At 41.7% G+C, this 16,720-nt stretch overlaps 1 protein-coding gene and 1 long non-coding RNA gene across 3 annotated transcripts in view; one reads left to right on the plus strand and one right to left on the minus strand.

Moving 5' to 3' along the window:
- Nucleotides 1-16,720, plus strand: part of LOC109551720 (uncharacterized) — a 150,453-nt gene that overhangs the window by 115,193 nt on the left and 18,540 nt on the right. The gene's annotated exons all lie outside the window — the stretch shown is intronic.
- The window catches only part of ATP10B (ATPase phospholipid transporting 10B (putative)), a 360,931-nt gene continuing 345,641 nt past the window's right edge, over nt 1,431-16,720 (minus strand). For both annotated transcript variants that reach the window (XM_073802772.1, XM_073802773.1), the window contains 2 exons: nt 10,974-11,161; nt 1,431-4,928 (listed from right to left, as the gene is read on the minus strand). In XM_073802772.1, the coding sequence (XP_073658873.1) occupies nt 4,469-4,928; nt 10,974-11,161 (648 nt within the window). In that variant the 3' untranslated portion in view covers nt 1,431-4,468. The remainder of the gene's footprint in view (nt 4,929-10,973; nt 11,162-16,720) is intronic.

A 16,720-nucleotide genomic window follows, 5' to 3' on the forward strand; every position in this document is an offset into this window, starting at 1 on the left:
GCTTTCTACAGTTTCAGTTACCTGTGGTCAACCATGGCCCCAAAACACCAAATGGAAAATTCTAGAAAGAATTTGTAAGTTTTAAATTGCATGATTTTGTGCGTAGTTTGATGAAATCTTGTGCCTTCCCACCTGGGACATGAATCATCCCTTTCTCCAGCATATCCGAGCAGTATATGCGACCCCCATTACTCACTTAGTAGTGCTCTAGTCTCAGTTATCAGATCGATGGTCCTGGTATTGCAGTCCTGGGGCAGGTAGGGACCAAGTGACAGAGGGTCTTGTCTTCTGTCCAAGTTACTCTTACTTCACTTAATAATGGCCCCCAAACACAACAGTAGTGATGCCAGCAATTTGCATATTCTCTTACTGTGCCTAATTTATAAATTTCATCATAGGTATGTATGTATAGGAAAAAACATAGTGTATATAGGGTTTGGTACTATCTGTGGTTTCAGGTATTTACTGGGGGTCTTGGCGCATAATCTCCTAGAATAAGGGGGACTGCTGTACCTACCTTGAAAGGTGGCGGTGAGGTTTACATAATAATGGGAACTTAGATCAGCGCCTAGCACACGTGAAGCAAATACAGTCGTTACTACTAACATCATCATGGGGCACTTCCTCTTGCTTATTGCATTCTAGTTCCACCGACCTCCTTTCTTCTTATTCTGCTTTTTTCCTTGTTCCTTCTTTCCTCCTCCTTCTTCTCCCCCTCCGTTGTCTTCTTCTTTTAAATATACCAAACTCTTCCTTTTTCAGGGCTTTCATACTTAATTCTCTCCGTTTGAAATTGTCCTTCCCTGCTGTCTTGTTTTCATGGTTGCGGTCTCAGCTGAAACTTCTTCTCCTTGGAGAGGTCTTCTCTGAATCTCCCTCCTCCCTTCCTCTCCATTTTTGCTTCCTTTCATTGTCTCTGATCATCACATTTATTGATTTCCTTGAATGTTGTCTGTCTCCCCTTCTAGATTTCAAGTCCCTTGAGGGCAGGAGCTGGGCTTTTATCCTTGCTGCCCACCACGGTGCCGTGCACAGCAGGCACTCACTTGGTATTTGCTGAATGAGTGGATGAAAAGAGGCATCTAGTCAATATGAGTTTGAGGTTGGTGTCTGGTTTCCAAGAACAGGGGAGTATCCAGGTTGGAGTTTCAGAGAGAGGAGACCATGTGTGCTGCTTCTCATTCTTACAGCCGTTTAGGTTTTTGTCACACTCTTTGTTGGATCAATTATGTTCCTGATATCCTATGCCCAACAAGGCTATGGGCTTCTTTAGAAAGAGATTGAGTCCCTCACAGCCCCAAGCACATTGTCAGGCACCTAGTAGAGGCTTAACAGAAGTTTATTGGATAGATAAATGGATGGACGGGTGGATGAATAGATGAATAAATGAGTGAATGTAAAGAAGGATGGATGGACAGTAGTACTCAGACTGCAGGCAACAATGGAAAACCATGTTTATTTTTTCCTTCTAATAAAGGACAGTACATTTCCAGTCAATCTGTAAAACATCATGAACATATAAAAATGTATTAAGTACAGTCATTAGCATTACATTGCAGAGAAATAGTTGTTATAACCTTTTCCCCTAAGATGGTACTTGGATGGTCACTGTTGGTTTGCTTTAACAAAAGAGGGCAAGAGTAGGTGACCAGTTGGCCTGGTTGGCCCAGGACTAAGGAGTTTCCCAGGATGTGGGGCTTTCAGTGCTAAAACTGGGAAAAGCCCAGGCAAACTGGGATGGTTGGTCATGCAAGAAAGAGAGCAGCACGAGAATGTTGGGTGTGCTTTGGTGTTTAGGTACACGGGGCCGATATTTTCTCAACTTCCCATGACCTCGCTTCCTCTTAGCTCTGGAATAAAAATCCCTGTGTTATTATCAAGGGTGTTGCAGCTTTCAAAGGGTTTTAACAGCCCCGTGTAATTTTGACTTGATCTTTATGCCAAGCCTGGGAGGTAGGGCAGTTCTAACCTAATTTGCAGGTGAAGCATGCTACATCAGTGCTCCTAGCTCCTAGAGAATACGGGGCAGAGAAAAGACTGCCACCCCCATCTCCTGAGGCCAGTGTTCTTCCCACTACTCTGTTCTCTTCTGAAACATCCTGCCTGTCTCATCTGGCTTTCAGGAGTGAGCAGGAATCATACGGGGGAAAGGAAGGACCCTGAGATCCAAGCTTTGGCTCAATCCCCTCATTTGGGACAATTTTATATGATTACTACTTTGCCTGATGTGTTTACCTGCTCCTCCTCTAGCAATCCTCATGAAGGATTCCCCTGAAGACCCACCAGCTGGTCAGTGCTGGCATCATTATGTGGCAAAGTCAGTGAAAGAGATCCAGTATATTTGGGCCATGTCCCAAATGGCCCTTCCAGTTAAGGTTTGCCAGCAGGATGGTCAGAGGACCAGCTCAGTCTGCCATGTGCCAGCTTGATTGTTGAGCTCTTTTTAGGTACTTCTGCTGAGAAATTACTCAAGTGATAAGTCAATTCATGGGGTGGCTGTAACTTGCCACACTTGTTCCCACCCTTGTACTTTTTGCCTGACATAAATGGGTACCACCTTAAGGCGGGAGGGTTCAGTAGTCCTCCCTGGCTCACCTTAAAAGACTAGGGACAGGCTATCCTTGCCCATGGTAGACCTCACTTCTTTTGACAGTGTATTAGAATCCTATCATCCATTCTTTTATTCCAACACTGTTTTGAGCTCGTTTGCATTTTTGGCATTTATGACCTCTAGGGATAAGAAGTCTATGTAATCCTTCTTTTCCCTGTGAAGTGAGACTTCCTCTGGCTCTCCCTAATTCAACTGAAGCCTGTGATATTCTGGGATAAGCTTAATAAATGGGGTTTGACACTGGTCCTACTCTTTCAGATGTTGTTGTTTGGGCTCAGAGTTGCTCTGTCATGCGGGTCGTCTGTTTTGGGTGCAGCTGTGTAAAGGTCTGATCTTAGAGCTTTCCTTTTCTGAGAGTTGAATGAGGAATGGGTACAGGCTTCCCCTGCTATCTGAAAGTAGAGCGTTAGTATGAAAATTTTCGTAAGCTGAAATGGTGTAAACAAAGAAGCAATTACCTTAGGACACATCTTGCTAATGGATGCACAAAATGGATAGATCCAGATAAAGCACAGCTGCTTAGACACAGTTCAAAGCTATGGCGGTTTGATTCTGAGATGCTGAGTGGAGTTCCTGGGGAAGGAGTTGGGTGGTGCCACTCAGTGCTCAGTGCTCTATAACCGCTGGCTGCAAAATAAATGCTGAATGCTATTTTCACTTTTCACCTTTTTTGGAGGGTAAAAGCAGAAAGAAATGCAACTCTTTGGATTTCTTTCGGTTAGCAACAACAGGTACCAATGTAGGTCTTTGGTAGAAGTGAAATGGCTTAAGTCAAACTTGAAAAGTGGGGCATATTTGTACTTTTATTTAAAAATAAATAAAGTAAATATCTTTAAAAGAAGGGTGTTGCCCATGCCCTCTTGGTAGATTCCCCAGACTGTGGGACATGTAGCCTATTAGCTGAAGCGTGGAGTTTCTGCTTCACGTGCTTATGTCCATTCATTTTCACATGCTTATGTTCTTTCTGCCTCTTAAACTAGCTGCGGCCTTATGACCCTCAGAAGTGTCTGTGGCTCTGAGTTCAAATTTGATTTTAGGGCTTCCCTGGTGGCGCAGTGGTTGAGAGTCCGCCTGCCGATGCAGGGGACACGGGTTCGTGCCCCAGTCCGGGAAGATCCCACATGCCGCGGAGCGGCTGGGCCCGTGAGCCATGGCTGCTGAGAGCCTGCGCGTCCGGAGCCTGTGCTCCGCAACGGGAGAGGCCACAACGGTGAGAGGCCCGCGTACCGCCAAAAAAAAAAACCCAAAACACACACACACACAAATCTGATTTTAATCTTTAGGTGTGATTTTCTTTGGTTTAGAGCAGACCCAACTCTGGAAGGGATGTTAACCCCGATATGACCATCCCTGCAATACATTTGAGATGAGGCACTTGTGTGTATGAGACTCTTCTGAAACTTGAACTCTTGACACCGAGGGGTGAGGTGATGGTTTGACAAGCCCAGAAACTTCCAGATCTTGAGATATTGGCTGGCTCGCTACACACTTCTTGGCATCTGGGAAACTGATGGCCCAGTTGCATTGGGTTGTAGGCTGTACTTATCTAGAGGGTCAAAGAATGTCTCTGGGTTAAAAAATGAAAAATGCTCAATGCAATAGAAATATAGCCTCCTTATAGAAAACCTTTTGCAAGAAGTGCTGCCTGGCAGCAGGAGAAAACTAGAGGTCGACTGGTTTCCAGTCCTTTTTTGTCAGACCCCTTGGGGCCAGCACTTCCTCTAAGGAAGTCAAGCCTGGTGGGGAGAAGAGGATAAGACGGGCACATTCTTCCCTTCATGAAGAGGAAGAGTCGTGGTTAATTAAGCCAGTGATTAGGCGGCCTCCTCTGAGTTTGTGCAGATCTCTGCAGGCCCCTCATATGGTCACTGAACTCTGGGATCGGCGATGGCTGCCCCGGCTGAAGGGCCGGTTCGACTTAGTCTGTCCACTTGAGTAGGCTCCGGACGCCATCATCCTACTAGGCTCCAGGAGAAGGTGCTTCCCAGATGAGAATTTAGCCCAGGAGTCCCGTGAGCATGGGTCATCCCTTATGTGGTCTCCACTGGATCTCTCTCCGGGCAGCACCCAGTCCTCTTTGTACTTGCACTCCACAGGGCTCGAGCTCTTTGGGGTGCTGGCTCTGAAGCTCGGTTCTGGGGCAGGTGGCCCTGGACGGTGGGTGGGCTGGGCCTCTCCAGGGACAGTGGCAGGCCTCTGTCGGCTTCTCCAACTCCGGATTTCCAGCTCTCTTTTGTCCATGGGGAGTTTGTCAATTTTCTGAGCTTTTAAGATCAAAGACTTCCCATATGTCCCTTGTAGAGCCAGGAGAAAGTACCTGGTGGGAAATAATAGAATAAAGATATTTTCTGACGTCTGACTTCTGAATTTCAGCATTGAGAGGGTCCTTAGAATCCAACTCCCTGCCCAGGGAAAGATCATCTTTTTTTTTTCCAAACAATGGTAATTTAATGTTAGTTACTATAAAGAAAAGGTTACCATGTATTGGCCTTTAATGACTGCGTGAATCATGGGGTACTTCCTTGGGGAAGCCTTATTTGATTGAACTTCCTTCTCATAAATGCTTGTACCACCTCTTAGTTCGTAATGATGGCACTTAAAAATTTTTTTTAATTTTTAATTTATTTATTTTTAACATCTTTATTGGAGTATATTTGCCTTACAATGGTGTGTTAGTTTCTGCTCTATGACAAAGTGAATCAGCTATACATATACATATATCCCCATATCTCCTCCCTCTTGCGTCTCCCTCCCTCCCACCCTCCCTATCCCACCCCTCTAGGTGGTCACAAAGCACCGACTGATCTCCCTGTGCTATGCGGCTGCTTCCCACTAGCTATCTGTTTTACATTTGGTAGTGTATATAAGTCCATGCCACCCTCTCACTTCGTCCTAGCTTACCCTTCTCCCTCCCCATGTCCTCAAGTTCATTCTCTGCATCTGCATCTTTATTCCTGTCCTGCCCCTAGGTTCTTCAGAACCTTTTTTTTTAGATTCCATATGTATGTGTTAGCATACGGTATTTGTTTTTCTCTTTCTGACTTACTTCACTCTGTATGGCAGTCTCTAGGTCCATCCACCTCACTACAAATAACTCAATTTCGTTTCTTTTTAGGGCTGAGTGATATTCCATTGTATATATGTGCCACATCTTCTTTATCCATTCATTTGTCGATGGACACTTAGGTTGCTTCCATGTCCTGGCTATTGTAAATAGTGCTGCAGTGAACATTGTGGTACATGACTCTTACTGAATTATGGTTTTCTCAGGGTATATGCCCAATAGTGAGATTGCTGGGTCGTATGGTAGTTCTATTTTTAGTTTTTGAAGGAACCTCCTTACTGTTCTCCATAGTGGCTGTATCAATTTACATTCTCACCAACAGTGCAAGAGGGTTCCCTTTTCGCCACACGCTCTCCAGCATTTATTCGGGAAAGGTCATCTTTGCCACTCTCTTGACTGATGGATCAAATCTATGCTTGTACGCCTCTGGTACTGGGGAGTTCAACAACAAAATATAACAGCTAACATTTGTTAGGTAGCAAGATTATTCTAAGTGCTTTACATATTATTAACTCATATTATTCTCCCCCACATCCCACGTGGTTGGTACGTTTGTTTCCCGCTATGTACAGACATGGAAACTGAGGCACCGAGAGACTGAATGGTTTGTCCAGAGCCACACAGTGGTCAAGCTGTGGTGAAGACCAAGTGCTGTGGATCCTGAGGCTTTTCTCTCATCTACCATGCATGAGGCAGTCCATTCTATTTCTGAGCTGTTCTAATTTAGGCAGATTTTCTTGCTTTGGAATGTCAACTCTTTGTGGAACTTAATAATTTTAAAGTAGTTTCCCAATACGTCCTTTTCTTGAATCCACAGGCTGTGCTAGCTTCACAGCATCAGTGTATTATCACTATTTTCCAGATGAAGATACTGAGGTCCCAAGTGATGAGATGGGTTTCCTCAGGTCTCCCGAGAAGTTGATAGATCTCCTTGATGGTTAACTCAAGGTTCCTTTCCCCTGCCAAGCTTCCTGTAGCCTGTAGTGGACTCTGGAATCGGGGGTCTCTATATGTGCCTAGAATATTTTCCTGTTCCAGGTTTAGGTAAGAAGGTAACTAAAACTATGTGATCTGTGGTAGAAGCATATACCATCTTGTGATGCTGGGCAGCTCATACCCCCTCTCTGGGTGTCAGTTTATCTAAAACGTAATCCAGTTGGGCCAGAGGACATCTAAGGTCTTTTCCAAAAATAATCCTTAAATGTTTTTTTTTTTTTTATTTCTAAAGCCTTATAAGCAGAGAGGCTCCCATCCTTCTATTATGTCTAAAAGATTCAGGATGATCTAAAGTGAGCAGGGGTTTCTGAAGACCACAGTAGATCCCACGGAAACAGAAACTTCTCCCTATTCTCTCTCATCTCACCCAGGGCGGCAGTGCAGGTGACCATCACATATGTGTTTCAGGAAAGACTCTTCTTGCGGGAAACTGGAATTTTCTCAGTTTAAACATTCCCCCAAGTTACCAATTTCCCTCTCTGTCCATTTAGTGAACATATACCTGGCAAGTTCCTACAATGGGCCAAGCCCCAAGGGATTATTAAGCTGGGAACCAGACTGACCGGAATCTTGCTGTCAGGAAGCACAGGAACAGAGTTAGAAGCCTCAGGAGCAGCGAGAGTGTCAAACACGTGATCTGGTGCAAGAAATCTTCCTTGAGGAGGAAACATTAAAGGTGAGGACTGAGGGATGCATAGGAGGAAGCCAGGCAAAGAGGGGGTGAGAAGCAAATCCTGGGCTCAATGGCTGCAGTGTGGAGAGTGAGGGCAAGAGTGAGGGACTAGGACACAGAGGGGTTGGCAGGGTCAGAGCAGGCAAGGACCATGGGGAATGTTTTGGGTTTTGTGCATTATTGTAAAGGCCTTGGAAAGTTATGAACATGACACGATTACACTTTGACACAATGATAATGGATTAGAGTAAAACCCAGTAGGAGACTATTGAAGTAATTCAGAATGAAAGTCTTATAACCTATCCATGGTGGTGGCTGTAGAAATGGAAATAGCAGATGGCAATACCTACTGAGAAATAGGTTAGCAGATAAAATTGTCGGGTCTTGGTGATGGGCGAGAGAGGGGCATGTGGTGGGTGGTATCAAGGATAAGTCTCAGGGGCCTGCCTTGATCCTAAGTGGTCACAGTGGATGAAAGGAACTCGGGAAGAGAGCCAGGTTTCTGGGATGGTGATGGTGACAGAAAGTAGATAGCGAATTAAATTACAGATGTCTCCCACTTTCCTCAGATGTAGCAGGCCCAGTGCTGGTGAGGCATAGGTAGCTTAGAAAGATGTATCTGGGATTCCGGAGAAGGATCTGGGCTGGGAGTTTATATTAGAGATTCATTTGTGAAAAATGATATTTAACTTCACAATAGTGGTTGCTATGTTTATGGAAAGAATTAAAGTGAGAAGACAAAAGAACCTAGGACAAAGGCTTGACAATACACCATGTCAAAGACATGAACCAGCAAAAGAAACAAAGAAGAAGTAGGAGAAAAACCAAGAGAGTTCTGTGTTACTGAAGCTAAATGAAGAGTGTCCAAGGGCTCTGTTGTAGCGAATTACGATGCTGCATTGTGTTTTAAAGTTTGTGTGTTTGTTAGTTATTTAAGAGATAAAGCAAAAGAAACTTACTTTCTCTTAGTTTAAGAGAATCCATAGTTCCTTTATACTGGTTGAAGTAATTAGACCAAGATAAGTGAGGTCACGGTTAGTGGCTAATTATCACAAGCTTGGTGAGTGAAATCAATCTTATTATGAGTACAGCTTACATCTTTAAGTGAACAAATAGAGTTTTCGATAGCAAACATTCTATCATGTAGATTTCTGTAACAAAAATTAATTGTTCTAAGGTTACAAGTCAACAGTCCTTGGAGCTATTAAAATAATCCTTTCTCTGTCAAAGGAAATCTCTTTGCCTTTCTTAGGCAACAGAATTAAACAGTAATTCAAGTTTATGATGATAATATAGAATAAGCAGGAATTTAACTTGTGCACTGTGGTAACTGGCAAGAAAATATTTGCCTGCTTTTCCCTAAGTTGTCCCTCATTTGTTTAACAAGCTGTAATGTTGAGTGTTTGTCTTTTCCAAGAACGTTCACACTTTTCAACAGCCCTCATCAAGCTGGCAGCCTCTGGCTCCAAATGTGTCTTCTAACCAAGGGTGGGACAAGAATCCTCGGCTGTTGATTTGCTCTTTCCATACCCCAGATAAGACACAGAACAGAGGAGGTCAGTCCTCGGTCAGAGGTGATCATAACCATGTTTAACCCCAAAAGCGTGGACAAAAATATTTAACCCACATATCTGATGCCCTTTTCCAATGAGGGCAGGACCTTCACGGTCTCTCCCAGGCTCCGTCTCCCAAGGGGTTGGGCTGAGAAAGGGGGTGGGTGGGAAATAATGTCCTCCGAGGCTTGTGCTTAATTGCTTCCCACTCTTCAGTCCCAGGGCCCTGTTTTAATACTAGTTACTTTCACCTGTATTACGATCAAACTTCTGTCTGAATTGTCCACTGGGCTGTAGACTTCTGGAGAGCAAGAGTTCTGTTTTATTCATCTTTCTGTTTCTTTAGCATCTTTTTCTCATTTATCTCTGAGGGCAGCCTACATGACAAGAACTCTGCTAGCTGTGGGTTATATAATGATAAGGAGACACCTTCCTTCCCGGAGTTAATGGTCAGACCAAGACAAACAGATAAAACAGATGATGTGGCTAAAGGGAGTAGTGACAGATAGACCCAGGTCATGGGAACACAGGAGCGAGGGGGATCTGTTTCAGCCTGAGGGAGGTAGGTGAGGTCATGCAAGGGTTCTGGAATTGCTCATGCCTGAAATGATGTCAAAGGGTGAGGCGGTCTGGTAACGAAGGGCATTTTGAATAGAAGGGACAGCATGAACACAGGCAGGAAGGGGAGAGGGCAGGGAGCCTTTAGGGAAGTCCAAGAAGCTTGGTGATGTGGAGCCCAAAGTTTGAGCTTTGGGAGCAGGGGGATGAGGCTGTAGAGGCCAGTAGGGGCCAAGCAGGGAGGCTACGTCCACAGTGCATACTCAGCCGTTTGCTGAGTTCACAGTAGTGTTTGTCATATTGGTATCTTCAGCCTCTAAACCCTGCATCAGATGTCAAGGTTCTGAGGTGGCTTATGAAGAAGAAATGGAGCCCAAACTAGGTTAAGCAAGCTTCCAAACTTATTAAAGAAGCAAAGCATGCTAATGGCTCTCTGCCTATTAGAAAAAGTTCTACACAATGTTGCAATGGCTTCTTGACTGTGGCTTATAACGATAAAGTAGCTGAATTTCAACGTTCAGAGCAGACGCGATCCTAAGGATGGAGAGAGGCTGAGTCTTGCCTCTGGGTACAGCATCGTTAAGTTCACCGAATGCTCTGACTATAGAGAGCGTGGGATGGAGAACAGAACGCTGGCCTCCGAGTGGGGAGAACTCAGCTCCCACTGTGACTTGCGGTGGGCTGGAGGACACATTCTGGTCCCTCGTAGGACTTAAGCTGTTCCATGAGCAAGTAGGACTACAACCACCGCTTTGCCTAATTTCTAGGTGATTTTGCAAAAGGCAGTTTTTGCACAAATGGAGGAGCTAGATAGAAAAGCATGTGTCAAGAGTAAGTTCTAAGGACACGCCAGGCGTTGTTGCTGTTTTTCGGGAAAAGGCGAATGTAGAGGATTTAGGCTGGAAATGTTAGAAATAGTCCCTCTGCATGAATGACTTATTTGGCAAATGCAGGGTGTGTGTTTTAACAAATTTGAGTAGTATTAAAAAGTTGGCTATTTCATGCAAAATTTGAATTTCTGGGAAAAAGCTAAAGCTCTGAAATGCTGGTCTTGATCTTTCCTTGTGGCAGTGATAGGCTGAAGCTTAGAAGTTCCTTCTCCTAATGTCTGTCTGTACCTCACCTGGTTTGCTGCTGTTGCTTACCTGTCCCTGTAGGCATTTGAGAGTGAGACTCCTGGGCTAAGGAGTAAAGGACTATAGAGCTTTTCCAAATGATTCTTTTTACACAACAAAGTTTGTATGGCAGGAGGGTAGGAATTAGTACTCTCATTTTACAGGTGGTATAACAGAGGTTGTGCCAGATTTGGTGACTTTGCTGCTCTGTGGCTGAGCTGGGACCAGAGTCCGTGCTATTTGCCTCCAAGTTCATTATTCTTTCTGTCCTAGCTCCCTATCTTTGAAACAATAGCCTCAAGCATCCCAGCTGGAGTCAAACTCCTGACTCTTGGGCTATGAAAATGGCTGATTGAGGGGAGAGTGGTAGTTCTAGGAAGAAAATAGCACCCCCTGTTCAAACCTTGGGAGAAGAGCCACGACCGGTGTGAGGAAGCAGACGAGGTAGAAAGTGGGGTCCGAGAGCTGGCCTTCCATCACCCAGTAGGGGTTGATGGGACTGTTGCAGGTGACGCAGGTGGCGTTGTACACTAGGGATACCACAAAGTACATCAGGAAGCTGCCTGCGAGAACAAGCCCATGGATGATGGTCTGTGGAAGGAAAGAAGTAAACACTGTTGAAGGGATAGCTTAGATTAGGGGGGAATGCAGTCACGCTACTATAACTTGTTTTAAACTTCTTTTTTTGGAAATGCCACATACCTATAAACAATTTAAAAAACTGTGCCATTTAATGGCTTATGATAAAGTAAACACCTATACTGCTACCACCCAGAATTTGAACACACATACCCCGGAAGCCCCTAAATCACCTTGACTTTGGTGATAATTTTCATGATATTCTTTAGTTTTACTACCTATGTTTCTCTCCTAATAGTCTGTCTTTAAAAATTAATCATATTTGATGTGACTTTTGTCTTTTTTCCGCAGTATTATGTTTGTGTGATGAATTCATTTTTTCCACATGTGGCTGTTAGTTATTCATTTCCAAAGCAGTGCAGTCTTCTGCAGTCTGATCTCATTTTGCCCTGCCTGTTTTATGCTGCTTTCCTTCCAATTCTTGTCCTCTTTTAAACTTACTGACGATTCCATATAATTTCATTTCCCTGTCTACTAGTTTGAAAGTTATATATTTCATTTCCATTCCTTAGTGATTACTCAATAAATGCTAATAAGCAGTTTTAACTTACTGTGGTATAAAGTTTCTATGTTTCCCTCCTCCTGAATACATTAACTTTAGAACACATTAACTTTGTTTACCTCCCTCCTGACTCATATCTCATTGCTACTGTGTATTTAAATTCTATCATCTTTTTAAATCACATAAGTCATTATTACAGTGTAATATGGTCAGTATTCATTAAGATTTACTTACATGCTTGACACTTTTTATGCCTTCATTCCCTCTTGCATTTTGGACTTTCCATCTGAGCTTTCTTTCCTTATACTTTTTAAAAAAATTTTATATTAGAGTGTAGTTGGTTAACAATGTTGTGTTAGTTTCAGGTGTACAGCAAAGTGATTCAGTTATACATATACAAGTATCTCTTCTTTTTCAGATTCTTTTCCCATTTAGGTTACTACAGAATATTGAGCAGAGTTCCCTGTGCTATATACAGTAGGTCCTTGTTGGTTGTCTATTTTAAATATAGTAGTGTGTACATGTCAATCCCAATCTATCCCTCTCACCCTCCTTTCTCCCTGGTAACCATAAGTTTGTTCTCTAAGTCTGTGAGTGTTTCTGTTTTGTAAATAAGTTCATTTGTGTCATTTTTAAAGATTCTGCATAGAAGTGATATCATATGATTGATATTCATCTTTCTCTGACTTACTTCACTTAGTATGATAATCTACAGGTCCATCCATGTTGTTGCAAATGGCATTATTTCATTCTTTTTAATGGCCGAGTAATATTCCATTGTATATACGTACCACATCTTCTTTATCCATTCCTCTGTCGATGGACATTTAGTGTGCTTCCATGTCTTGGCTATTGTAAACAGTGCTGCCATGAACATTGGGGTGTCTTTTCTTATACTTTAAATAGAGTTGACCTTTGAACAACATGGGTTTGAACTGTGCGGGTCCACTTACATGTAGATTTTTCTCAACAAATACTACAGTATTACCTGATCTGTGGTTGGTTGAATCCACAGATACGGAGAACTGATTATCGGACTTGAGCATCCACAGATTTTGGTATTTGCATTGGGTCCTGGAACAAATCCCCTGTGGGTACTGAGGGATGGCTGTACCTCCTTTAGAATATCCTTTCGTGAAAGTCTGCTGGTGATGCATTCTCTGATCCATTATTTCATTCTCATTCTTAAAAACTATTTTTGATCTTGTTGGGAAGTTATTTTCTTTTAGTATATTTAAGATAGCATTTCACTATCTTCTGGCTTCTGTTGTTGCTATTGAGAAGTTAGCAACTCTTTATCTGTTATTCCTTAGAAGGAAGTCTCTTATAACGTGGCTGCTTTTATGATTTTTATTTCGTCTTCAGTGTTCTATAGTTTTTTTATAAGGGTGGATTTTTAAAAAATTTATCTTGCTTGGGTTTTGCTGATCTTCTTGAAATCGTGGATTGATGTCTTTCATTACTTTTGCAAAATTCTCAAGTCACTATCTTTTCAAATATTGCCTCTGTCTCATTTTCTCCTTTCCTTCTGAGACTCTAATCAAATGTATGTTAGATCTTTTAAGATACCACCATATCTTCTATATATCTCAATATCTGTTCCGTAATTTTCATCATTTTACTTTTGTTTTATATTCTGGATAATTTGACCATTTCACTAATTCTCCCCTCAGCTGTGCCCAACCTGCTGTTAATCCAGCCATTGAAACTTAAATTACAGTTACTGTATTTTTTAATTTCGAAGAGTTTTATTTGGTCTTTTTTTCACATCTTCTAGAATTCTTGCAGATATTTTAAAGCTTAATCTTCTTTAAACATAGCAAACAAACCTTTTCTATGATTTCTATCTGATAATTCCAATACCTGAAATATTTGTTACTGATGTTTGTGCTTGTGATCCTCATTGAGTTCTTGTTTCATTTTGAGCTTCATTATTTATTTGTTTGTTATTTTTTTTTTTGCGGTATGCGGGCCTCTCACTGTTGTGGCCTCTCCCGTTGTGGAGCACAGGCTCTGGACGCGCAGGCTCAGCGGCCATGGCTCACGGGCCCAGCCGCTCCGTGGCATGTGGGATCTTCCCGGACCGGGGCATGAACCCATGTCCCCTGCATCAGCAGGCAGACTCCCAACCACTGCGCCACCAGGGAAGCCCCATTATTTATTTTATTGTGTGTTTTTGAAAATTTTATTTTTCTTACTCATTTGAGAGTTATTGAAACTTCTTAATGCAATCTGTTGTTATATAGTGCAAAAATCTTCTTAAAGTCTACTGTTTATTATTATATATATTTTAATTGAAGTATAGTTGCAGTGATTCAGTTTTTTATATATATATATATATATATATATATATATATATTCTTTTTCAGATTCTTTTCCCTTACAGGTTATTACAAAATTGAGTATAGCTGCCTATAGGTCCTTGTTGGTTATCTATTTTGTATATAGTTGTGTGTGTATGTTAATCCCCACTTTATCCCTCCCCTCCCCCACCCCTTTCCACTTCGGCAACCATAAGTTTGTTTTCTACATCTGTGGGTCTATTTCTGTTTTGTAAATAAGTTAATTTGTATCTTTAAAAAAAATTATGATATAAGTGATATCATATATTTGTCTTTCTCTGTCTGGCTTACTTCACTTAGTATGATAATGAGCTTCCTTATTTTTGAATATGTGATGCTTCTTGGCCTTGGAAAATTAGTGGGGATACTTTGAGGCTTAGGAAAACGTTCCCTGGAGAGGGTGTATGTGTATTTTGTAATATCCTTGTGCACTGTCAGTTACTTTAAACTGAATTCATAAGTCAAAATTTGGCTCACCCAGGGGGTACAAAGAATCTGGGCTGCAAATCGGTGTGAGGCCAGCCCATGGTCCATTTCGCAGGATAAGTCCTTTTTGCTGATTCTCCCTGCTCTCTTCAGCACAGTGGGAACAATCCCTACAGTCCCTGCTGGGGAGGGGAGTGCAGGTAGGTCCACTTTTGGGTATACCTTTACTCTGAAGGTAGAGCCTTTGGGGTCCTAATTTAATGTGATCTCTTATTAGACTCCCACTTTAGCAGCCTGGCTTTTAATTTCTGAACTTTATGCTCAATGAAGTCTGCCAAAAAGTTCATTTTGGGCAGGGTTGCAAACGCTTTGAAGAAAACAGAGGCTTTGGCTCAGCTTGCTTCTCTACAGACCCACTTTCCCAGAGGCTTTGGTCTTTATCCTGTCATCTTTTTCATACCTTTAGCATATGTATACATATATACTTGTGTGTGTGTGTGTATATATATATATATAATGTGTGTATACATATATATGTTTATGTATACATATATTAAATACATACATACATACACACACACATTAATTTGTTTTCAGTGGAAGGGGTGGTTTGAATATCCTAGCCCCTGTTCCTGAAAAGAAAGCAGTTAGCTAACCTTTTAAATCACTTTGGTGGGGACTGTGAAAGCTGACACAGCTATTAAAATTCATGTTAGATTTCTACCCAGGGAAGAAAGACATTCTCCCTCTGCTTCAAGCACTTTAAAAAGGGAAACACTTTTTTTCATAATGATTCTAGTAGCTAACTAAGTCCTTCCCCAAGAGCAACAGAAATCACCAGTAACTACCAGGATACCTGGTCTAGAGATGCATTAGGTGGATTAATAGTGCTGAATGGTGAGTGAAAGGAACAGGTTCTGTCTTTTAAAGCAGATGAATGCAGTGCTCTGAGAAAGAGGGCCGAACGACCAGTCATTATATTACACATTGAGGCCTGATTATTTACAGGGGAATTTTGAAAGGTTAATAAGATACCTAATGGTTAAGAGGGTCATGGAGAGCAGAGATCCTCTTGGGAAATATCTTGTGCTGGTGTTTAAAAAAAAGTAATTAAATTATTGTGAAATATTTCAAGTGCATAGTCAACAAATCTCATATACTTGACATCCAGCTTTATCAGTTTTAATCTTATGCCATATAAAGGGGAGCAGAATATATCATCCCCAAATAAGTCTCCGGCATAAGGATTATCTTGAGCTGGTTATTTTTAAGAAAGAGCACACAGAGGAGGAGCTCTGGAAACTGAAAAGAAGTTATCTTTCTGTAAGAGACATTTACAGTTATAAGGGAAATCTCCATTTGTAAGGGTGTCTCCCTCTCTGTACCTGGAAGAAAAGGACAATTCTATATTTCTAGGAAATCTTTATCAACTCCAATATCTGGCCTCCCCTAGCCTCAAAACTTCTTTTGTCTTTAGCTAGAGATGGTATTTAAGGTGGTGGCCAGGGCCATTTCAGAAAGTTACTCAGTTTCCTGGCCTCTCCCATGTGTATAGGAAGTATTTATTAAACTTTTGTTTTTCTCGCATTAATCTGTCTTTTATTACAAGAGTGTCTAAGCTGAGAACCTGGAAGGGTAGAGGGAAAATTATTCTTTCTTCCTCTACACATATTTGCCTCAGATTTTATTAAAAGATTAAGCCTTATAGATACAATTCAAGCACCCATGTATCCCTTGCAAATGCCTTCTCGTTAGTCTTGAAAATAAACTCAGTGTTCCTCATTCTTCTGTGTATTTTCTATATACATGTTTATGCGTCCATGTTAATGGATGCTTTTTAATTTTATCATGTATAGGTATCCCTCTGAATTATGCTTTGGACCTTTATTTTTGTTGATAAATGCCATTCTAGTTGATTCATTTTAACTGTTCTAGTGTATGAATATGCCACTATTTATTTATTTTCCTGTTAATGAACATTTAAGCTGTTTCCGATTTTTTTTTTGCTATTAAGAACAATGAAGAAACAAACATTCTTGTACATGTCTATGTATATACATGTGCAAAAGGATGGCCCAGGGTGCATATTTAGAAGTGGAATCGTGTCATAGCATATAGTGAGTACTTAAACTCCTCTAGCTATTTTCAAGTTGCTCTCTAGAATGGTGGTATCAGTTTATAGTTTACCAACAGAATATGAAAGTTCCTTGGTTGGGCTTTATTATGTTTAACCTGCTACTG

Source organism: Tursiops truncatus, chromosome 3 (genome assembly GCF_011762595.2).
Source record: "Tursiops truncatus isolate mTurTru1 chromosome 3, mTurTru1.mat.Y, whole genome shotgun sequence".
NCBI classification, from domain to species: Eukaryota; Metazoa; Chordata; class Mammalia; order Artiodactyla; family Delphinidae; genus Tursiops; species Tursiops truncatus.